Genomic DNA, 24,726 nt, shown 5'->3' with positions numbered 1-24,726 from the left:
CAGAGTGAAATAACAAACTGTGGTGTGTGTCTAGACTACACTCCAGAGATTTCAAGTCAGCTGACCCAAGGACCTACGACCTCCTTTTGGCAAAATGCGAAAGAACTACACTGTGCACCTCTGTCTACAGCCATACAAGTTGTTAAATAAACCCAGTGTTCAAAGTAAATGCCCAAACCCAATGCCATGGTACATAATAAAAGTGAAAGTACATAACCTAGGGTGTTGTGACCAGAGTGGTTTGAGGTCAGCTTTTCTCTGTCAAGGCCTACTGAGTGGAAGACATGTTGAAAAGGTTACTGCTCCTCACCCAGTCAGCTATCCACCACCACTCACCTCCAGCAAACCTGCGTCTGCTACAAATGATGTTTTTACTTTCTTTCAAAAGCCAAAATATAGAGAAAAATTGAATAACAACCAGCATTAGACATAGAACAGTCAGAGAAAGGGGCTCCCAAAGTACAGAGTAATAAACAGACCCAAAATGCCACGTATTACCAGAAATAATGTTTTTGTAAGCTAAGGTTTCAAAAGTGGTTTTAATAGACTTTAATCCAGGGCTTCAAGAGTTTCTCATTATGCCAAGAATAAATTACTTTGGCAAGTCTTTTGAGCGCGAAGGTTGCATAAGTTTAGGAAAATAAGGTGGTTAAGAACAATGTGGGTGTGTAGCTTCAGTAATTTTGGATATTTTAGATAATAGTAGCTTCACTGATGTACATTATTATGATAAATATAATGCAGGCCTGTATGTGACTAGTGTGATCAGCTCTGATACTGCTCCACAATAGTACAATGCGGTGAAAAATGCTAGTCAGCGATGCAAAGGATTAGGACACAATCTTGCCCAGTCTTTTGTCGAGCTACGGTGCAATTTTCTTTCATTTGGAGGAATAAATCTCAGTTTAAAAATTACTTAACAACAAAAGCTCCCATTTCAGTTTTGATTTTGCTATGTTGTATTTACACACCATGGTTTGTTATAGAGCCAAGTAGCCAAAGTCGCTGTATACTTTAATTCATATCATTGTAAAAATATAGAAAGTTGACACAAATAACACATTTCAAGAGTCATTGTCCATGTTCAAATCACTTTCATTATTCTTTTGCCGTGTTTAAATCATGTAGGCTACCACTGCAGACCAAAAACATCCTATAAAGTCTTGTCTTATGCTACTGTTGATATAATATTGGGCTTGTATGTATTTATTCAAAGATATTTATTTAAAGTCTATATAGTGTATTTTAGTCATGCTGATACTGGAATAACCACTTTTATCTGCAGCTACTGAGCTATCTCTGATTCATCGCTGGCTCAAAATTATACAGCCTTGAGAACATTTTTGATCTTTCTAAGCAATTCAATAGTCTCTATTTAAAACATTTTATTGTGAAATACTAGCCAAAATCTGTATACAGTTAGTGAGTATTTACCCCAAACTAGGCCAAGCAGCACTTCTGTTCCTTATTGAGAGAGCGTTTACATGCTTGTAAGTCAAGTCGTAAAACTGTCACGGCAGTATGTTAAACTCATGAGGGTAATGAAATCAAGACTTTGAAGAACGCCTCCAGTCCAGCAACTAACTACTGCCACTGTTTTCAATTTCATTTTTCTTGTAACTCATTTTTGTTTCTGAACGTTGAGGTCAAATTCTTCAGGTGGCACTAAGGGTTTCTCTGTGGGAGGGCAAACATTTCACACATGCATGCATCAGATTTACTCACTTAGGCATGACACCAAGTATTGATTATCTTAGAAAGTGTATGCAAAAAAGTCAAAAGCAGAGCAAAAACAGAAACATTAAACAATTGTGATGATGATGAAGCAGAAAAGAGCTTCACCCGCGTGGCTTGTGGTGGTATCTTTGCCCTATTTTGCAATTGTTTCATTCTTTTCTCCCCCCAAAACATTTAATTCCACAGTGTGTTACGCACCTAATTTCCTACACATAGTGTGATAATACCTTAACGGGCAGTGCTTCAAGTCATTTTCAATTTTTGTGTTTATTTAAAGATAATTGGAAGTAGTTCCAGATCCCAATTTACTATTAAAATTAATGGTTGTCTGGTCAAATAGCTTAATCAGGAAACTAGCTTTTGGTCTCTAATGGCAAATTCCTGTTTTCAGTCAGAGAATGAGCCCTCTTAGTGCTTTTTGTGCACGTACAGTAATAGTTTAACAGACTGTGATCAAGTGTCAAAGTGGTGCAATGGGACAGGCATTAAGTCCCCCAAGTCTGGAGCCGGTCAGAAAGATGGAGGTCTGAATCACCCAAGTGGAATATAAATAGCCCGTGGTACAAAAGGCTTTTCCACAGCCTCCCACTCAAATCGCTCTCCTCTTGTGTCTGACCCCAACCTTGAATTCATGTCCTCTCTGTGTCAGCTCAAAGGACTAAACTCCCCCATACACCTGGAGCACTTTTGGGGCATTTCCTGAGCCCTGCACATCAAACTTAAATGATGAATAGGGGGCATAACATATGAAATAAACGTGCACTGTATATTTTATATTTGAGTCACGTAAAAGGGAAACAGTGACTGAACCAAGAGTCTGAAGGAACTTTTCTGACCCCTGAATGGACTGCACAGGAGTATACATGAATCAAGGAGACATAGGTGTAAAATGTCCTATACCCATGAGGAAGAAACAGTGCCGAAGATGAATGAAAAACGTTATGCATCTGTACATAATTTACAATTGATGTCATTTCAAATACTCAGAGGACCACAACCTTTTAAAGAACAATGTACCAATACAGGTGTGACACTATCAGAAATTACGCGCAACCTGTTCCACAGCGTCTTGTAACAATACGAGAGGAAAAAGATCTAAGACAACCATGGGAGCGATTGACAAAACCAAAATAAACACAAGATGACACATTTGCACCAAGGTAATTAGAAAGTTTATGGGAGGAGGCAAATAGGTCGGGGATTGAACATTGAGAGAATAGGGACTGGCTTTATTGTTAGTGGGGTTATTTATGATTGTACTGGGAGGGCTAAGGAACAGTGCCAGTGCAAAGGATGGATGTTGATGTTGCTATAGCAGTTTCTTTGTACCCATTGTGAGCAGCCAGGGTTTTGGGTTTGGGATGGTGGGAGATGGTGAGAGGGGGGCTCTTTCCATCTTCACCAGCAGACAGCAGCAGTACAGATCAAAGCCGCTACTGTTCCCCTCTGTCTCCAAAGCTCACGCGCCTTCCTTTGAAAACTTCCCTCAACATTTGCACAGGGGGATGACATGGCTGTGAAACACTAGCATGCAGCCCGATGAATATGGCGCCTGAATACCAAAGAGCAGAATTATAAATATCGACGTTGTTGAACATGATACAAGATTTTGGGTTCACTAATACAGTTATACTTGTATTAACCTTTGCTACAATGAGGACTACTACTATTTGAACTACTACTTTCTTTAATATTTCTGCTGGCTTTTAACTTTTGGAACATTTACTGCCTCAGTGTATCAGTAGAATCTGAAGTATTATGCAAAACTCTTCTTCCTATAAGCATTAAAATGAATACTGCATTGTTATTAACAGTCCAATTATTAACTACTGTAATAAAGTAATAAAGTAAAGGTGTAAAGTTGTAATTTTTCTGGTGGAGAGTGCGCTACCTGCTTGCCTTCATGGAGACGTTTTCGCTGTGGCTGGAATGTTCCACAGTTTGGCTTTATATGTATTTATGCAACAATTATTCATTCACAGGCGTTTTAATTGAAAAAAATAAATAAATAACAACAACAACAACAAAAAAAACAACAAAAAAAACTTGAAGCTGGGTCACCTCTCTCCACAGCTCTTAAGGAGACTAGTATTATCTCCATGGTGACAAGCAGGTGGCGGACTCCCCCATCACAAAAGTTAGTGTGTTTTTAAAAATATGTTTGATCAAAAGTAGCCGTTGTAGCATATTTAAGTAAAGCCTAAATATTTTGACACATGTTCACCTCTAGATTCTGTCAATAAAAACGGGAGTAACCTTCTTTTCTTCTCCAGACAGGCGCATTTGTCTGACAGCTGGCGGCTAATGTGAAATATAACATTTTCACTATGTAACGCTCGACCTCTGAGGGCCTGGCTGTTCACGCCGCTCTGGGCAAAAATCAATTACACCAGGCAAATGTGATGTCAAATGGGACGGCTTTAAGACAAGGTCACGTGACTGCTCTGTCCATCCATTGAGAGGTGTCCTTACTGATAATTACATCAGGGGGCCTAATGGAGTGTCAGTCTGCTTTGTTGTGATGCGTCTCCGAGGATGTGTAAACACTCTAATTCTCTTCCCTGGCAGCTATTCATAAAGTCTCATAGTGCAGTCAATGAGGATCAGAATTCAATTAGAAAGGCCTGGACAAAGTAGGCCAGTGTTGTTTACAAGGACCTCACCCATAGTCTTTGTGCTAAGGAGCCAGTGACCTATAATGACTGACATCAATAGTGATCATAACAAGCTTTAAAAGAATAGTTTTTGGTGGTTGTCACACGTTTTTCAATTATCTTTTATAAAGCAAAGAATTGAATCAACAGGATGCTGCTTGACAATGGGGAACTCACAACAGATGACATGGTACTTGAAAATAATAGAAATAGAGACCAGTTACTTGAGTAAATGTGTAACTAAATATGAAAGTACTTATGCTATATATTTACTACTATATCAGCACCTCTTCCAACTTGTCATGCTAGAAGAATTTCTTACAATTCAATACTTTATATCGATTCCAATAACATTATGATATATAAAAAATAGAATGTCATTTTCAACATTAAATCGTAGTACTTTCTTTTATATTATTATATTACTACGTGGTCTTATATTTCTTTAATCTTTCAGTCGTGCAGGTTCCATAGTGGTCCATGGGCATATACTAGTCCATGTAGTCATGTACTTGTTCAGCTCAGTTCATTTTTGTCCTGTGAATGTGACTTTGCGTGGTGAAATTTCAATACTAATTTTAGTATTACGTCGTAGCAGATTTCCAATACTTTTGACAATCTTACTTCAAACTACTACTACTTCTGTACTTCTAATACTTTCTCTGCACTGCTAATGATATTATACCACTAATACCTGGATTTTAAATGAAGTTGTGTTTGAAGATTAGTCATTTCCAACCCCTACAACCCCAATAGGCCTTATTATTTTGTCAATTGTAAAGGTTATTTTGATATAACATTATTCAGTAGCCACAGAAAAGTAGCTCACTGTTGTGGTTGGCCTGCTTGAACCATCCAGATTTTCATGTTGATACCCTACTGGCCTCTCCAAATGCACTGTGTTAAAAGGCTGACAATACCAATCTACACAATAGAGGTGGATAAAGGCTGGCCACCGATGTTTTTATCCAATTACAGCTTAGTGCATCCAGTGGCCCCAGCAGTATCTACATCACTGATCTATCAATCTCATTATGGCTGGAGCTTGCAAATGCTTAATCCACTCAGTTTTTCCTCGTAACCTTAAGTAATAGTACGGCTTATTAGATCTGACCACGAGGTTGTGATGCCGAGTTGTAGTTACTGATCTGTGCTCTATTTTAATCCATCCTGCGCAGCGTAGAAGTTCTTACTCCTATGGTTTATTGTGGGAACAGGTGGGGCACAGATCAAGCAGCACCTCCGGGCCAAAGATGGAGCACTCTGCCAAGTTTGGTTCCTGGTTCATTACCCTTGAGGTGTATTCAGCACACCACCACTTCATACTGTGTAAGTACTGCTTCATAGGAAGGTGTTTAGTAAAGAAAAAAAACAAGATAATTTCTTTTTTTTACAAATGGATGGCTCTATATGTGCAACATTTTTCATATTTACCTACTTTTAAGAGAAACATCGAAGTAAAAATGTGATAAAATTTGATAAAAAATATTATATAAATGAGTATTTCCATTAATGGCCCTGCATTGTAGGACTGAACCTAACCTTACAGTTAACCAATAAAAGGGTGTATACAGATATGTGTTCCAGATATACATAAAATCTCTAGTTGTCAAAACATTAAGTAATAAAAATATGAATTCCTTGGTATTGCATTTTACCAGGTTACAAGACGTGAGAGTATTACTGCTTCACTGGGTTAGACTGATAGAAGTGTGGATGCCAATCTGCACCATTGCCCCCTCCCTCCAACATGTTTGCTTTAAATAAGGCCGCACTTTAAAAACATAGAGGCACTTTTTTGATTACAACCATGGACTGTATAAAGAAATGGATTAAGGGAGTGTGACGCCACCTGTAGCGTTCGATTTCAATCAAATGAAGCTCATCAACGTTAGCAGCTATAGGGCCAAGTTCTATATTTGCAATTTCGACAGCGAATATCATGGCAACCAAAGAGGTAATCCGGAGAGACGCTGTTGACGGTAACACCCCATCGCACCTGCACCACTGTTTTAGCAGGGAGTAGGCCCTTAGACAAGCTGTCGATCAAACCTGCCGCTAACCCTACTTGAAGCGACCATGAGCAAAGAAGGTGCCGGTTTTGTCTTTGTCTTTGTTATTAATGTCCGTATCTTGATGTTGAGACATAATAGCAAAATTAAAAACAACACCAGGATCATGTAGAGTGGGTTAGTATAAACATTTTAAGGTGAAAAAGACAAGCCTGAAAGCAGCAGTTACAGAGAGAGGGGCGACAGGTTTCAATAGAAAGTGAATTGGAGTCAATGGAGCAGGAAGCACACCCAAAATGGCGGCTCGCAGGTTAGCTATGCCCATTTGTACATACAATTTGTGATTACAACATGCTGACATATTCTGGAGGTGAACAACTTCTCATGAGACAGAGTGACAAAGTATGGAAGAGTACTCTGAAATGCGTGAATGAAACAATACAAATGTGCTGTATACAGTGGTAGTATACAACATTAACAATGTGGCTAACACTAATAAAAACAGTTTAATGATTAGAATGATAAACCTGTATCTTTTGTACACTACCCAACTTTGCGGCCACAGACTGAAGTGACATTTCTAAAAGATGTAAAATAGGTCATAGCCATCAAAGTGGTTCCTCTTCATGGCCAATTGAGCACAGTTTGCACAACCCAAGCAGAGGTAAAAGGCAGAGTAATGTGTCAGTGATGGAGCGTAAAAGTGAGAGAAAGGAGCAGGTTAATTCACTGCCTGTCCTCTCAAGCAACGTTTAGTAAATCACCATCAGTTTATGAAGTGGCCGATGTCTTTATAGAAACAACCAACTGATTATAAGATCCTTTGGACGTTGAAAAACCTGACAGAATAGCTTTATCTTGCTGCACTTCCCAGCCTCCTCTCCATTACCCCGTCATGAGGTCGAATTGGTTGTGAGGCCCTAAAAAATGAGCACTGATATGGTATGCTAACACGATGTGACTACAGGCAAATGTAGGCAAAGCAGTTTCATCTCTGCAAGTTGCACTAGATCAATAATACATGAGAGAGCCACCTTTAGCTTGATTAAAAGAGATGTATCATAGAGCTACAGGTACTGCATTACCAATATGGGCTGTGGGTATTCAAGGTAGTCTAAGGACGTGCACTATGTGGTGAGATTTTCAATAAATTCCACATGGCAACGTTGTCTGATAAGTTTTAACTGGTGGGTTAAAGTAAAAAAGAGTAGCTATGTTTATATGTACAATCTGATCATTATCTGGCTTCTGGAGGTGTCAGATTTCTAATGTGAATAATCTGATTTCTTTGTGTTTGTTCATACTTATAATAATAAATTAAACATTATACCTGGATATCACATTTTTTCTGTAAATGCGCTCAGTTTGGTTTTTACTTTTACAGGCATCATAAAACATGTAAAGAAATAGACCGATCAATCAACAACAAACACTTTCCGGTAAAAGGAAACAACAATAACCAGTTTGAAGACATTTACAAAATAGAAAATTGTGAGTATGTGATGGAACTCTTAAGCAGGGGAAATGAGCGAGCAATTTCTACAAAGGGCAAATTTTGATAATTCATCAAAGCTTCTTCACAAATACAACTCCGCAAGTGACTGCCGTGCAAAAAAAGGTCTGATCCAAAAAACTAGAGCAAGTCAAATGCAACGAATGATCTCAAAATAAAGAAATAAAAGAGTACAGTTCTGTTATGGCCTTATACTACAATATTAAGAATGACAAAAGTTTGCAAAAGACGAAGTTTAAATCTGTCAATGGACAAATCGCTGTAGGATTGAAGGAAGGGGCTAACTTCACTGAAACTGTAAACAGCTATTGTCTCCTTAAAAGCAAAGCAAACAAAAAGAAACAAAAGAGAAAAATAGGAGGGCCATTAAAGGTTGAAGAGGGTCGTTCAGGATGAAACCGGAGACAATAGCTGTTTACAGTTTCAGTGTAGTTAGCCCCTCCCTTCAATCCTACAACAATTTGTCCACTTGACAGATTTAAATTTTGTCTTTTGTTACTTTGCGATTGAGGGATTACGCAGACAAAGAAAAAAGCTATCAATAATATTTAGCAAATTAATATGTGTTAACAATGACTGGATCAATGAGTCCATAGCCGGGCAAAAGGCCACATCTAATCAACCCAACCAGCAGACAGTATCAAAGAGCTGTGGATGGTGTGCAATGTGCTTATGATGGGAGGTGAAAGGGTAGAATCTAGAGATACCAATTTTGAATATTTGTTATGATATTCTAAAATTATGTCTTAAACTCCACAGAACAGCAGCTTCACAATATTGTGACAGACACATTAGATGAGATTATCTCACTGTTTCTAATGGCAGTGTTTTTCACCATATTATTTATGTCTGAGGCCTGTAAAAAGAGAAGAAGCCTGTCTGAAGCACATGGCTACTTAACACATGTATATAAGTTAGCACACTGTCTCTGCACCTCTGACTGACTTGTCCAAAGTTTCGTTTTCACTCTTAAGGCTCTGTGAGGACATCACTGAGGTAAAACAAGCAGTAGCTCTGTCATTAATCATATTTTTAGCGGCTTTAGAGCCTCTCCAGTCTGTGTCTGGGCGTTAGCTGCATTGTTACCAGTGACAGCTGCGTGTGGAGGACACTATACACTGTATCGGCCTAGTCTGTTGACTAAATCTGATCCAAACTGATACTCTAAAAATGCCTAGATCGGGGTCCGATACCAAAACTAGTATCGGATCAGGACATCCGTAGTAGAATCTCAGCAGAATCATCTTTGAAGTTGAGTGACTGCATGGCAGAGTATGACATTCAGGAATCAGGGTTCAGACGAGTCCTTCAAAATGGCAATAGGATTATGAAGTTACACCAATGATGAATGACATGACCTTAAAGCGGAATTACAAGATCAGTGATACGCTGACATTTGTAATATTTCAGTGTTTGAAACCCAATAACTCAACCAACAACAAGAGTGTAGTTATTGTTGCTAATCAATATAGAGTGACACTTTGAAATGATGTATAATAAAGGCTTTAAATTAAACAACTTAAATCAGGCAACGGTGATATGACAAATAACTGATCTTGGATTACAGACCCTAAAGTGGCTATTGTTAAGGTACAGATCAGTCCAAAAAATTATTCACTGCCTCTTGCATTAGGAGCTTTTAAGTTTGATTGACTCATCGGTGCTAGACGGGCAACCTAGCTGCAAACAGCTGATTACTGCTGTCACTGGAAGTGCTACTGTAAACACTAATATGCCACCAAGGATATAAAAACGTCCCTCGATTACCTGACTGGGCAGATGATTACTGTCAGAGAGCAGCTAACACAGCTCCTGACTCTGCTGGAGTTGGAAAACAAACTCTGCATCCAAAGTGAGGAAAAGGACCTACGCATTGAGGATTTGGAACAGTGAGTGACAAACTGGAACAATACACCTGTATGACCGACTTGATCATCACCAGGATTAAAATTAAGTTGTGCTTGTATGCATGTGTTGGCTGTGGAGACAGTTGCCATGCAGCCCAATGAGAAAGAGACATGCTTGGTGGAGTAACAGTTGACTACCTACTTCCAACGCAGGGGGATAGAGATGGACCTGGAGCACATTGAGGCCTGTCACCCGCTGTCCTCAAAATACAACCAGACCTGCCATCATAATGAGGTTTGAAACAAAATGGCTCTGCTAAAACAAGGAAGCAAACTGAAAGGAACTAAAGTTTTCATAAATGAATACTTAACAAAAAGAAATGCAGACATTGCAAAAAAGGCAAGACAACTCAAAAACTGCAAAAAATCCAACACACCTGGGTGATGAATTGTAAGATTTTTATTAAACTAAACGAGATCCCAGAGGAAGCCAAAGGGGTGGTGGTGGAGAGAAAGAAAGAGCTGGACAGAAATGGCAAAGATAAGTTAACACATAACTCTATGCATCCTTTATGAACAATATGAACAATAGGCCTCAATCAAATTAATCACTTGCACCATCAAACTGCAATGAACTGGAAACTTTTTAAGTCTAACACACTCAATCTATCTGAGCTTGACCCAGACTTTTGATACAAACTGTAAGAACACTAACAAACTGTAAGGAGAAACTTTCAATAATACATTTTAATAGCAGGTGCAAGTATACTAATTTCACTTCCATTAAAGAGTATGATTCACCCTTTCAGTATCATTGCTATAGAAACCTGTATTAACCAAGATAGAGATATACAATTGTGTCTAGATGGTCAGAGAATGAGTTTAGACTCTTAACCAATTTGTCACTTTCAATGGCTGAAAAAATGGAAAAGTTAACTGTCAAGCAAGATTCATAATAAAAAGAAGAAAAATATTATTGTAAGTCGTGTGTGTCATTTGGCTCAAACGCTGAAGCTTTCACTGAATGGATGGAGAAACTGTTTTCTACTGTTAACCAAAAGCTATTATTTATCTGTGGTGACTTCAACATCGACCTTCTGAATCCAGCTAGACAAAAGGAAATAGATGATTTTTATGACAACATGAACAGTTTCTCCCTCTGTCCAACAATAACCAAATCAAGCAGAATAACATCACACAGTGTAACAATAACAACTCATTACGGGAAACCCAACAACTAGTGGCTTGTTAATATGTGACGTCATTGATCACTTACCTGACTTTATTCTCTGACTGTGAATAAAAGAAACAATCAAATAGAACAAGAGGGTGACTTATAAATGAATAAGAAATTAAAAGACCATTAATGTGTTCAACAATGGTTTAAAGCAACAGGACCAGAGCTCAGTCTTCACAGAAACAATGTAGACCGACACATTTGTATTTGTTTATAATAAGCCAATAAGCCAGTCAAGGAATATTGTAAAAACAACAAACCAACAAAAAAACATGGGCTTACCAAAGGAATATTAAAATGCTTGTAAAAAATCTTTATAAATTGCTGGTCAAAAATGGTCTAATCTGAGAGGTTATGGACATCATATACGACTTAATGTTCAAACGACTGTGACTGGATGTGAGGTGAGAATGCAGAATGGTCTGGATTTACAACAAAAGCAATGCAAAAATGTTTTTTATATAAAGACATGGTCTGGTCTGAATACAGAAAGAGGAGTTTAAATGTACTGTTGTATTGCTCTTTCTCTGTATCTGTCGTAACGGTGCGGAATAGGACCAAAGGATGCAGACCAGAGCAGTTTTAACAGTGTTTATTTACAACGGTGAAAATGCAGTCTTTAAACAGGTCACAAGAGCAGGTACAGGAACCAGGGAGCGGGAGACGGGTCAGGCGGGTGCGGTGCAGGTAGAGGCGGGCAGGACAGGACCAGGACGGGGGTAGAAGCAGGTGCGGTACCAGGGCGGGCGGAGCAGACGAAGACCAGAGCGGGGAGCGGGTGACAAACCAGAGACCAGGACCGGACAGGAGACGAGACGAGCAGGAGACGAGACGAGCAGGAGACGAGACGAGCAGGAGACGAGACGAGCAGGAGACAAGACGAGCTGGAAGCGATACCGGGACTGGAACGTGGCGGCAGGAGCTGGGCGAGTAGAGGCAGGAATCTGGAGGGTGCATAAATCCAAATGAGCATTTGCCGGAAAGTACCATATAACAAAGCTTAGCAAGAAACATTCACGTTTTACACGCGGACGGTCTGGCACCGAGTGTAGACTGCCAAGCCTTCTTGTACTCAGCAGCAGGTGGCGGTGATTAGGCTGATGCACCCCAGGTGTGCACGGGAGGAGTCAGGCACTCCACCCAGCTCCAGACACACAGGTAGGGGAGGGGGAGAGAGCACGGGAGGACAGGGAAACTGACATCATGACAGTACCCCCCCCCTAAGGTCCACCTCCTGGTGGACCCCCAGGCTTGTCAGGATGAGCGCGGTGGAAGTCTCTCACCATGTCGGGGTCCAGAATGCGTGCCCTGGGCACCCAGGATCGCTCCTCCGGACCGTAACCCTCCCAATCGACGAGGTACTGGAGGCCCCTACCACGGCGACGAACGTCAATCAGGCGGCGGACGGTGAACGCCGGGTGGCCGTCAATGACTCGGGCGGGCGGTGGGGGATCGGCCGGAGGGCACAGGTCGCTGGTCCGGACTGGTTTAACCTGGGAGACGTGAAAGGTCGGATGAATCCGGAGAGACGGGGGTAACTGGAGGCGCACCGCCGATGGATTTATGATCCTCATGATCTTAAACGGTCCCAGGAATCGGGGGGACAGCTTACGGGAGTCCGTCTTCAGCGGGACCGTCTTGGCGGAGAGCCAAACCATCTGGCCAGGTTGGTATACGGGCGCCGGGACACGGTGGCGATCGGCCGTCGCCTTAGTGCGCGCTCCAGCCCGAAGAAGGGCCGCCCTGGCCTTCTTCCAGATCCGGCGACAGCGCTGGAGATGGCGCTGAACAGACGGGACGGCGAGGTCCCTCTCCTCCGTGGGAAAGAGAGGGGGTTGATATCCCAGCGATGCCTCGAAGGGGGACATACCAGTGGCGGAACTCACGAGGGAGTTGTGAGCGTACTCTATCCAGGGTAGGTGAGTACTCCAGGTCGCGGGGTTGGCGGAGGCTGTGCACCGTAGGGCCGACTCCAGGTCTTGGTTGGCCCGCTCCGTCTGCCCATTAGATTGTGGATGGAACCCGGACGTGAGGCTAACCGTGGCCCCCAAACTGTCGCAGAAAGACCGCCATACCTGAGAGGTGAATTGGGTCCCTCTGTCGGACACGATGTCCACCGGGATGCCGTGGAGTCGGAAGACATGACTGGTCAGCTGGTCGGCAGTTTCTTTGGCTGTGGGGAGCTTAGGCAGGGCAACGAAATGGGCGGCCTTGGAGAAGCGGTCCACAATGGTGAGAACCACCGTGTTCCCCTGGGAAGGGGGAAGGCCCGTCACGAAGTCCAAGGCGATGTGGGACCAAGGGCGACGAGGAACTGGGAGAGGATGCAAGAGACCAGAAGGGGGTGAGTGGGAGGCCTTGGCCCGAGCACATACCTGGCAGGCGGCGACATAAGCCCGGGTGTCTGTGTCCATCGTGGGCCACCAGAAGCGTCTCCTGAGGAGGGAGAGAGAGCGACCGGCACCAGGATGGCAGGCGAAACGGGAGGCATGGACCCACTGGAGCACCTGAGACCGGACAGAATCGGGAACAAACAGTTTATCTGGAGGGCCGTTACCTGGGTCGGGGTCGTTGGTCTGGGCCTCTCGGACGGTGTCCTCGATATCCCAATGGACCGCGGCCACCACACACGAGGAGGGGATAATTGTTTCTGCGGTGACCGGGCTATCCTCCAGGGCGAACTGGCGGGAGAGGGCATCTGGTTTGACGTTCCGAGATCCGGGGCGGTAGGTGAGGAGAAAGTTGAAGCGGCTGAAGAAGAGGGACCAACGAGCTTGACGGGGATTGAGGCGCCTGGCGGACTGGATGTACTCCAAGTTTTTATGGTCGGTCCAGACGATGAATGGTTGCTCCGCCCCTTCGAGCCAGTGGCGCCACTCCTCCAAGGCCAGCTTTACGGCAAGGAGCTCCCGATCCCCCACATCATAATTGACCTCGGCCGAGGACAATCGCCGGGAAAAGAAGGCGCAGGGACAGAGGCGGTTGTGGGGGTCGAACCTCTGCGAAAGCACGGCCCCCACTCCCGAGTCGGAGGCGTCGACCTCCACGATGAATTGCCGTGAAGGGTCGGGCTGGTGCAGGATGGGAGCGGAGGTAAATAGTCTCTTAAGCTTCTCGAAGGCTGTCTGCGCCTCAGGAGACCAGGCAAACGGCAAAGCAGGAGAGGTGAGTTTAGTTAAGGGCGAGATAACCCTACTAAAATCCCGGATGAAACGTCTATAAAAATTGGCAAAGCCGATAAATCTCTGGAGCTGTCTCCGGCTGGTAGGAACGGGCCACTCAGTGACAGCCTGGATCTTTTCAGGGTCAGCTCTTACTTGGCCCCGCCCCACAATGAAGCCCAAAAAGCTGACCTCCTCTGCGTGAAACTCGCATTTCTCAGCTTTCACGAACAGTTTATTCTCGAGGAGGCGCTGGAGAACCTGGCGAACGTGCTGATGATGCTCCTGGGGGGACCGCGAGAAAATCAAGATGTCATCCAAGTAAACAAAGACGAATCGGTTAAGGAAATCACGGAGCACATCGTTGATGAGGGCTTGGAATACGGCAGGGGCGTTGGTGAGACCGAAGGGCATAACCAAGTATTCGAAATGTCCCAGGGGTGTCTTGAAGGCCGTCTTCCATTCGTCTCCCTCCCTGATGCGCACCAGGTGGTACGCATTCCGCAAATCCAACTTTGAGAAGATGGTCGCACCGTGGAGGGGCGTAAATGCCGAGTCCAGTAAGGGAAGCGGGTATTTATTCTTTACGGTTATATTGTTCAGACCCCGGTAATCAATGCAAGGCCGCAGGGATTTGTCCTTCTTAGCCACAAAGAAGAACCCCGCTCCCACGGGTGAAGTGGACGGGCGGATGATTCCGGCAGCCAGGGACCCACGGATATAGTCCTCCATTGACTCGCGTTCAGGTTTAGACAGGTTATATAGTCTGCTAGATGGTAGTGGGGCACCCGGCAGGAGGTCAATGGCGCAGTCATATGGACGGTGGGGCGGTAAAGAGAGGGCCTTGCTCTTGCTAAAAACCTCCCCCAGGTCGTGATATTCAGCAGGCACCGAGGACAGATTGGGGGTGTCTGGGGACGGATCAGCGACAGGAACGGACCTCCCGGCCGGAGGGAGGGCGGACCGAAGGCACTTGGCGTGGCAATCGGGACTCCAGCCCGAAACTCCGCCCCTGGCCCAATCGAAAACAGGGTTGTGGGCGCGTAGCCAGGGGTAACCAAGGACCAGAGGAGAAGCGGAGGAGGACAGGACATGAAACTGACGGTTCTCTTGGTGGTTGCCGGACAGAATCACGGTGACAGGTTCGGTGATGTGAGTGATGTGCCCCAGAAAACGTCCATTGAGCCCCTGGGCATTTAAGGGGCGTTCGAGGGGCTCCAGGTAGACCCCGAGCTGCTCCGCGACTTGGGCATCAATAAAGTCCCTCTCAGCCCCGGAGTCGATAAGGGCGGAAACGCATAAGGTCTCTGTGCGAACGCACAGGGTGGCGCTGAGCCGCAGTCTATTAGAAGAGTCCAGGATGTGTTGCTCGCCCACCAGTACTCCCAGTGCTACTGGTGGGCCCCCCCTTTTGGCCGAACTGGGCAAGTGACCACATAATGTCCGCGCTCACCGCAGTAGAGGCAAGCCCCGGCCAGACGACGCCTCCGTTGACGCTCCTCGGCCGACACAAGGGTCCTGTCGAGTTGCATGGGCTCATCCGGCGGGGGCGGGGCAGCGCGTGGCTCCGGCGGGACCGGTGACCGGCGTCTCTCTCGGCGACGAGCCCGTAGGCGGTTGTCTATACGGTGAGTGAGGGAGATGAGGGTCCGCAGGTCGGGGGGTTCGTCCCGGGAAACCAATTCATCTTTCAAAGTCTCGTTCAGGCCCCGCACAAACACCGCCCGCAGCGCGCTGTCCGTCCAGTCCAGCTCCGCCGCATGTGTCCAGAATTCAATGGAATAATCCGCTACCGTCCTGGAGCCCTGGCTGAGAGTCAATAACCGGGAGGCAGCATTGTCCTGGTAGTGCGGGTGGTCAAACACCAGCTTAAACGTGGACACAAATTCATTAAAATCCAGGCTATCCACAGACGTCTTCATTAGGCGCGCCTCTGCCCACTGGAGAGCTCTGCCCCGGAGTAATCCACATATATATCGGATCTTGGTGGCCCCCGAGCTGAAACGAGAAGGGCATTGCTGGAACATGAACTCGCACTGGAACAGGAATCCGCGACAGAGGTGAGGTTGTCCAGCATACGGCTCCGGATCCGTGCCTCTCGGCTCCGGGAGGCGTGGCGGCGCTCCAGCTGCAGCAGGCGGGGTGACGAGGAGCGCGGCCACCTGGTGGTTAAGCTGTGCCACCTGCTGGGACAATGTCTGATTTAGCTCCAATAGAGTTCGAATGGATTGTTCATGCTGACCCAGCACCGCCTCGGGGTGAGAGTGCGTGAGGCGGCGCGTCTGGTCCGGATCTGAGCCTGCTTGGTCCATAGTGGCCAGACCGTTCTGTCGTAACGGTGCGGAATAGGACCAAAGGATGCAGACCAGAGCAGTTTTAACAGTGTTTATTTACAACGGTGAAAATGCAGTCTTTAAACAGGTCACAAGAGCAGGTACAGGAACCAGGGAGCGGGAGACGGGTCAGGCGGGTGCGGTGCAGGTAGAGGCGGGCAGGACAGGACCAGGACGGGGGTAGAAGCAGGTGCGGTACCAGGGCGGGCGGAGCAGACGAAGACCAGAGCGGGGAGCGGGTGACAAACCAGAGACCAGGACCGGACAGGAGACGAGACGAGCAGGAGACGAGACGAGCAGGAGACGAGACGAGCAGGAGACGAGACGAGCAGGAGACAAGACGAGCTGGAAGCGATACCGGGACTGGAACGTGGCGGCAGGAGCTGGGCGAGTAGAGGCAGGAATCTGGAGGGTGCATAAATCCAAATGAGCATTTGCCGGAAAGTACCATATAACAAAGCTTAGCAAGAAACATTCACGTTTTACACGCGGACGGTCTGGCACCGAGTGTAGACTGCCAAGCCTTCTTGTACTCAGCAGCAGGTGGCGGTGATTAGGCTGATGCACCCCAGGTGTGCACGGGAGGAGTCAGGCACTCCACCCAGCTCCAGACACACAGGTAGGGGAGGGGGAGAGAGCACGGGAGGACAGGGAAACTGACATCATGACAGTATCAGTGTTGGTTGTACTTTATGCTTATTGTTTCCTTACCATTGTTGGTATGTGCTGCTCTTTATCATTGTTAATATTCTTGTTCTTTCATTGCTGGTATGTTTTTCTTTTTGCTGCAACCTAAAAATGTCTAATAGCCGTATATAGTAACACTGGACATCTAATTTATTGTCAGTGACCTTTTGTTGCAGTTATTCCATGAATAGAATGAATTTATATACTTCTTTTTGTTCGACTGACAAGGAAGCTCAAACAAACGGGGTGGGATTTTATAAGTTTTCTTCTTCCCATTCCTTATCGAGCCCACACAAGAAAAATATCTGAAATGTGCTTTATGTGTACTGTATATATGTGTACTTACTTCTTGAGTTCATTGACCTGCTTAAACAAACAAATGAAACAATTCCCTAGCATATTATTGATGATTAGAAATGGCTGAATCATTATTCAAATTCAGTTAACCCCACAGCCCTAATGTCAATTTTTAACTCTGTTTAGTTTTGATTATACATTTTATCTGCGTTATAATAAAGGATGCAGTGATCTGATCCTGACATCGGATATAAGCACAGATCCAGAGAAATTTGGTGGATTGTGTATCGGCTTCCAAATATCAGTTCAGCAGATATCCAGGCAGGGCGTAAACATTGATGTAATGACTTTTTACTGGTCATAGTTGGCCCAGAAAGTGTTTTGTTAGTCTTGTTTTAAGGAAATAAATGCTATTTTCAATCTCCGCACTAGGATCAGTTGATATCGGATATAGACAGATACTAAAGTCATAGTATCGAAATCAGTATCGAAACGCTGGATCAGTGTTTTACTAATCTACTTCAGACATTTATACTCCAATAGCCATTATTCAATTACCCTAGCATAGTTCACCTGATTTCATTGATTTCCTCTGATCAATACCAAGAATAGAGTTTCCATTCAAGAGCACATGATGATGGTGTGATAAGGACAAGAGTTCACGATGGTGGCGGGTAAGCAGAGGACAAGGACTTGCATAACACGATGACGATGATGATTTTTTTTTTCTTTTACCTGCATGACCATCTGTTGCCATGCGAGGGGCTGACTGGCAGTGGCGTTAGCGGGCAGGTTGGCCCTCTCCAGTTGTAGGTTGACGTTGCGGCGCTCCTCCTCCAGCGCGCGGGTGAGCTGTTCGAAACGGGCCTCCTGCTCTTTGACTGAGGCCAGGATACTAGCAGCCGAGCGAACTTCATAGTCCTCCATGTTGGTTGGTTTGTGTGTAAAGGTCTTCCAGGGTAGGAAGAAAGAGGAGAAGGGAAGGAAGGGAGGAGGAGGACCAGGTCAATAAAAAACTTTGACCAATCCTGACCAGCCATCCTAACATTAGGGTTCTTAAATGTATCAGAAACAGATAGTTACTGGTATATCTCTGAAAGCTAAAAACTTGTAACTTGTGTAACTTTGGTAGTGTGTCTACGACCTTGTCTCCATGGAGATATTATTGCAGGAATGTTCCCCACTATGGCATACATTTGTCTAATAAGAAATGTCTTTACCCCTCAATTATAGTATGAAAAACATGCATGCTTGCTGTTTTTCTATGTTGCCTTTCCATAGATCTAACCTGTAACTTCGAAGGAACATCTCCATGGAGACAAGCATATGGCAAACCCTCCACCAGAACAGTTACAGTGTGCATCTTTAAAACAATGCAATATAGTTTTTACAGAAATTTCTTGTTCAAATCAAAAATATAAAGCATAGTAGTGGAAACAAAGCTGGATTGGATATGACTGACATTTTTTGGTAGGTGGCTATGTCCTAAACGTTATTCCAGCCTCACTGCGGCTGTTGTTTAATAACAGCAATTAGCAGGACAGCCAGGCTAAAATAAAACTGCTAATATGTGGTTGGATATCTGGTCTAGTTTCTCTATAAAAACCTTTTCTTACAAGAACTTGAAGCTCACGATCACAAAAGATGACAACGAGACTGCCCTGCCCTGCCAACTATGTTTAGCTTTCAGAAGTCAGTCTTGCAATTAATTAAAAGACTATCCCACAACACAACTCAACTCAACACAGCATGTACGCAGAACAGTGGGGAACATGATCCGACAATGCAACAGGAGGAAATGCACAACACAGGCATGGATATTTTTAACATATAAAAGGTGCAAATGACCTGATATATTCAGCATGGAGGAATGGCACCAAGCCGTAATGCGTTAGTACACACAAGCACGAGTCCAAAAAGTAGAGTGACTGCCTAAAAAGAAGGACATTTTGTTGAAATTTAAGCTCATAGATAACTCCAATAACGCAATATGACTTTTTGTTTTTATCAGTTGTAACAAGGGATTGGAGTAGTAATAGTTGCCAACATATTACACAACCCTGAACGCCCGTACAGCCTAAAATTAAAGAAAAACACATATTATCAAGTCTCACTTTTTATAATTCATGTGGATTCAGTGTAAGAGTGAGACAGAGTGATCTTGGGGGATTGATGCGCTAGGGTTGTGAAAAATATCAAAAATTATACTTATCAAAAGTAAAATTATCAAAATAAGGTACTGATATGAGCAAGTACCAATACTAAAACATTAAAGAGGAGGATAATTGACCTTCCTTGAATAGTTTTAGAGGAATCTTGAGTGTTATCATAATTAGTATATGATAACAGAGAAAGTGCTTTAATTTTGAGTAGAAATGTATTGTCTAAAAAACTATTATCATTGTGGTATCAAGCTCACCTATAAATATTGATCCTATATTCCTAGGTATCAAAATCAGGGGGCTAAATGGCTGTGCAGGACAACCAAAAGAGGTACAGGCAGTCACCCTACCAACACATGCAAGCTATCCATACCCACCCACACAAGCAGGTCCCCAAGCTTGCCACGTACACTGTCACTATCATGAACAATCAGGTTGATAAGTCAAAATGCAGTATCGCCGTCACACACACGCCCTGATATGTATAACTGATGGTGGTGGGATATCAGGGGAGATGTCAGCACTGTAACAGATGAGGTTGGGAGCAGTGGTCCACGGTTATACAAACCTAGTAGATAAGCAGGCGTTAGCAAACAGACATCCCCCAAAACAGCGCGGGCAAAGGGAAGCAGAAAGAAGGGAGAGCTGGGAGAACAAGGGAGAGAGAAGAGAAGAAAAAAGAAGTTAAAATGAAAAATAACATTGTGATTGTTGTAAAAAAAAAAAAAAAAAAATCCAAGTATTAGTGCGAAAGTCTTCTTGAGTGTGAAAGTCTTCCTATTATGCGCTGAAAGGTTGTCATTCCACGGTCTGCAGACTCGTTAGTTTTTAAATGAATTTCAGTTTGAAATTTTGAATGAATGGGTTTCAATTTTGGCACTACAAAACTAAAATAGAGGATTACTGTTGAAGTTTTAGTTCAAAATGCTGTTTGGCTCAACAAAAGTTAAATTTTTTTTCATTTAGAGGTATTATAAACTGTCCTAACCAAGGACATCTGTAAGAAAAATCAGATATGAATGTGGTATACCATGCACAAATTTAAATATTCATAGATAGACAAAAAGTGGATGTATCAATGACTTTTCATTGCTGTTTATGAATACAAAACACTTATCGTTTTTGTACTGAAAATTGAAATCCAATTTATTCCCAATAATCTCCAATCGACTGCACACTACACATTGTATCGTTATGGAAATTGCAAGACCATAAAAACAGACAGCATTGCTCCCTTCATAATAACTCAACCACCAGGCACTTACTAAAAATGCATACCATTGACTCAGACACTACGTTACATCAAAGCATTGTGGGAAATTTCTGAGTGATGAGACTGAGGCAGGATTGAAGAGGGGTGCTGCGGCCGGGCGAGGGGTGATCAATGGATACGCACCCGCTCGCATGTCAAACAGCTTGGGTTACAGACAGGCAGGGCACAGTCGGAGCAGCATAAACACAGTGTATTCTTCACTATAGGGCATATGATGAGTGTGAGCGAATCTTATTCCCTTTGAAGCACACAACAGATGTTTGATGTAGTTGCATGCTGATTATTTATTTATCTGGAGTGTTTCCGATGTGATTCTTACTCTTTTCTGGTTTTTCTCTCAGAGCGTGCACAATCTTTGGGAGAGGAGTTGAAATTCCAGCTCTCAGTTCTGTGTGTTTTTGAGGTATATGGTGTGTTTTTTGGGTTTTTTTCTCTTTTGAGTTTTTAAACAAAGGACACATCCAGTTCATGCGTAATTAATTTGGAGTACTAGTCAGAAAATTGAGGTACTGATTTCCGCCTGCCTCTTTAAGGTACACCTCTTTAAACGTCATTACAACAAAGTTTCAAAGTTATTATAAGGCATTTAACCAATATTTTCAAAAAGTAACAACAACTTTGAGTAGTGACTTTTGTTTAAAGGTTCCATTTTATGTAAAATTGACTCTTGTGAGCTTTAAATCATGTTACCTCATCAAAAACATACCTGGAGATGTGTTTTGTTTAATTCACACATTTAAGTAACACTTTATTATTAGCCTGTCTACATGTCCAAAGCTCAAAATGCTGTATTCCACCTCGTGATGTCATGAAGTGGTAGTTTTCACGTTACAGAAACCCTTTACCTTTAGTTCAGTGGAGGTTGGCAATTCCAGGTCAAAAATGATCTAAGTGAAGGTGTATGGAGATTAAAAACAAAGTGGAGCACTTCCTGTATTACCACGTGACATCACAAGGTGGAACAGAGTGTTTTCAGTTTGAGAGAAGAACTCAGCCTAAATATGCAAGGTTTGTGTGTTAAACATGTGTGAATGAAAATAACACAACTCCAAGTATGTTTGTGATGAGGAAACAACATTATAACAGATAAGAAAATAGCAAAAATTAGAATGAATTCAATCACAAATACTGGCCTGTACTTTTTATCAATATGTCACATACCAATTATGAAATGTGACATATTGACATATTGTGACATAAAAAAATAATAAATCATAAATTAAATCATAAATTAAACTTAAGCAGTAATACTAGCACAATTAAATATTATTGTAGCCATCTAACATAAGTAATGGCTTATTTTATGGCTTATTTTAACACTCTGGCTTAAATACTACAACAACAAAAAGTTCCCAAATATTGTAAGAAAAGGTACACGTGATAAAAAAATTGGTCATTCATTTGAAGTAGAGATGTAAAAAAAATAAAAAAATAAAAAATTGGTTAGTTAATAATCATGAAGTAAATGTAAACTGGTCTATTAGACAGTGGGAATGAAAGAAAATTAAGGACTTGAGTTTTTTTTTTTTTTTGTTTTTTAGCCACAACACTAAAATTAGATATTGTTTAACGAACTTGACTGATAAATTGATTACTATTCTTATTCTCGTGACAGTACTATTTACAAGCTTAGAGCTACTTTATACATGACAAGACCAAACTGTTTGAGACATGAAACTGCGGCATCTCAAGTGCGGTTGCCTGGCATGTGTTTGCAGCTGGTAATTTATTCAAAATGGAAACATTGCTTTGGAAACCGAGCTTGTATATATAGCAGTCATGTCTATTTTGGAATATGCCGAATGCTTGAGATAACTGCCGCACTCGCACTGAAGGAAGAGCCGTGCTGATTGGACATTCCCGATGACAAACCATAATGACTCACACTCCCCATGGGTTCAAGGGCAGACAGGCCGACACTTCCTCATAGTAATAGCAGTAATATGGAGAGTATGAACGCTACACCCCACGGCTTGTGATTAAACTGCAACTTCTGGGCTTTCCCAAAATAGCCTCCACTGCACAGAGCGGGACAGCTGAAGAAAACCCCCCTATGCCAAAACTACAGCTGAGGTCCAGCAGATGTTTGGTAATGGGGTCGGTCAGAGGAGAGAGGAACACGGCCAAGGTCTAACACTTTAACCCCATATACTCAATTACACACGCCCCAGTAATCATATACAAGAAATGCAATGCAGTACGTGTAATAGTGATTTTAATATTGTAAAAACAAATTACATAATGTGTTTTATACTATTTAAAAACTGTGTGTAACCTGTGAAAAAGGCTACAGTCGCAACCGAATCTGGGTTGGCAGTGTTTAACATGCATATAAAGCACACATATGCATTTTTTCTTATTCTTAGTATATGGACGATGCCTCAGGTGAAATCTCAGAACCTCCAGAATTCACTCACTGAGCTGAAGAGGCTGCATTAGCACTGATTAATGATTGGCTGTAGGTGCTGGGGTTTAGGTAGTGGCCATTCAGATCTGAGAGAAATCTTTTAGGTTTAGATCAACTGAATTTCAACACTAAAACTATAGCAACACAAGTGAAACACTCATGAGGCTCATTCTGCTTTGTATAATTGGATAATTGGCTTGAGAAACAAAACAAAATTATAGCATAAACAAGTTGCATCGTGTCCAATGTTTTTGTGATTAAAAATAAATTAGCATTGGAATTGTTACTAGTAAGAGCTGTCATTGATTTGGACGTGTTGCTTATATCTGGGGATACGGTCAGCTCATGTTTAGGGAATTTCCAATCTAAATCTTACATCTTTTAAGACATAAACACATATCTAAAGGTAAAGCTCATATGGCTTGCTCTAAATCTCACTCTTAGCCTACATGTAAGTAAAGTATTTATTAAAACAATTTCCTGTAATATTATTTGTGACTATGAGTTCTCTCTTAGACCATAGGAAAAACTGAATCTACCTCATCTTACAGAAAAAAGTAGCTTGAGTAAGCGTAAAATAGTTTCCTTGAGAAACTTTCATACCTGTTCATGTGTAAAAATAGCTTCCTGAACAGCTTTGAAATGCACTCACTCACTCACTCATGAAAGAGAGAGAAATCTGCAGTAGAAGAGGTACTGGTCCAATATGCTACAATATACATTCTATATCGCCCATATAAAGCCTACTTCATTTCTTTGTGTGCATTTTTCATCCGGTCGTTATTTAATCTTGAATAACTAGGAAAGTTGCACTGTACAGACCCGGGATGGAAATTCTACAGATCTACAAGATTTGCAAACCGTCACCAAGCACACAAAGACTACCGAAAAGTTAACAATGTGTCTGTGAGAAGCTAGAGCTAAAACAAAATAAGATATGCCTTTAAAAATGAATAATTATGGCTATTAGTGTCATCACAATATTAAAATTTTAAACTCGATTTTGATACTAAGACTAGAGTAGACTCAATACAGATTCCGATGCAACAATGATGATAAAAAACACTGTTTATTTAGACAAAATAATGTGATTTTCAACATTAAATGGTAATACTTTCTTTTATATTCCCCTGTGGCCATGTAATCCCTCATTCATCCAGGTATTTTCCATAATGGATCATGCATATACTAGTCTGTGATTATTCTAAAGCTGTTCAAGAAAGGTTCATTTCTGTCCTGTGAATGTGACTTTTTTAATATCGACACCTGCTCTAATGAGTATCTAGTTTTGATATTAGTTTTAGTATCCATTAGCATCTGATTTTCAATACTGTTGGCAACCATCCATCCATCCATCCATTTTCTCCCGCTTATCCGGGGCCGGGTCGCGGGGGGGCAGCAGTCTA

The 24,726-nt window shown here is 42.8% G+C and overlaps 1 protein-coding gene across 6 annotated transcripts in view; it reads right to left on the bottom strand.

The window, feature by feature from the left end:
* Positions 1-24,726, bottom strand: part of arvcfb (ARVCF delta catenin family member b) — a 242,411-nt gene that overhangs the window by 133,497 nt on the left and 84,188 nt on the right. For 2 of the 6 annotated variants that reach the window (XM_055224499.1, XM_055224500.1), the window contains exons 1-2: positions 20,209-20,260; positions 18,214-18,429 (exon numbers count right to left, since the gene is read on the bottom strand). The exons of 2 other annotated variants lie outside the window; for them this stretch is intronic. In XM_055224499.1, coding sequence (XP_055080474.1) covers positions 18,214-18,405 — 192 coding nt within the window. In that variant the 5' untranslated portion in view covers positions 18,406-18,429; positions 20,209-20,260. Of the gene's footprint in view, positions 1-18,213; positions 18,430-20,208; positions 20,261-24,726 lie in introns of those variants that run through there. 2 more of the 6 variants (XM_055224501.1, XM_055224505.1) reach the window with 2 other exon arrangements.

This window comes from Periophthalmus magnuspinnatus, chromosome 9 (assembly GCF_009829125.3).
Source record: "Periophthalmus magnuspinnatus isolate fPerMag1 chromosome 9, fPerMag1.2.pri, whole genome shotgun sequence".
Lineage (NCBI taxonomy): Eukaryota > Metazoa > Chordata > Actinopteri > Gobiiformes > Gobiidae > Periophthalmus > Periophthalmus magnuspinnatus.
This window is presented reverse-complemented; position numbering and strand designations above follow the sequence as displayed.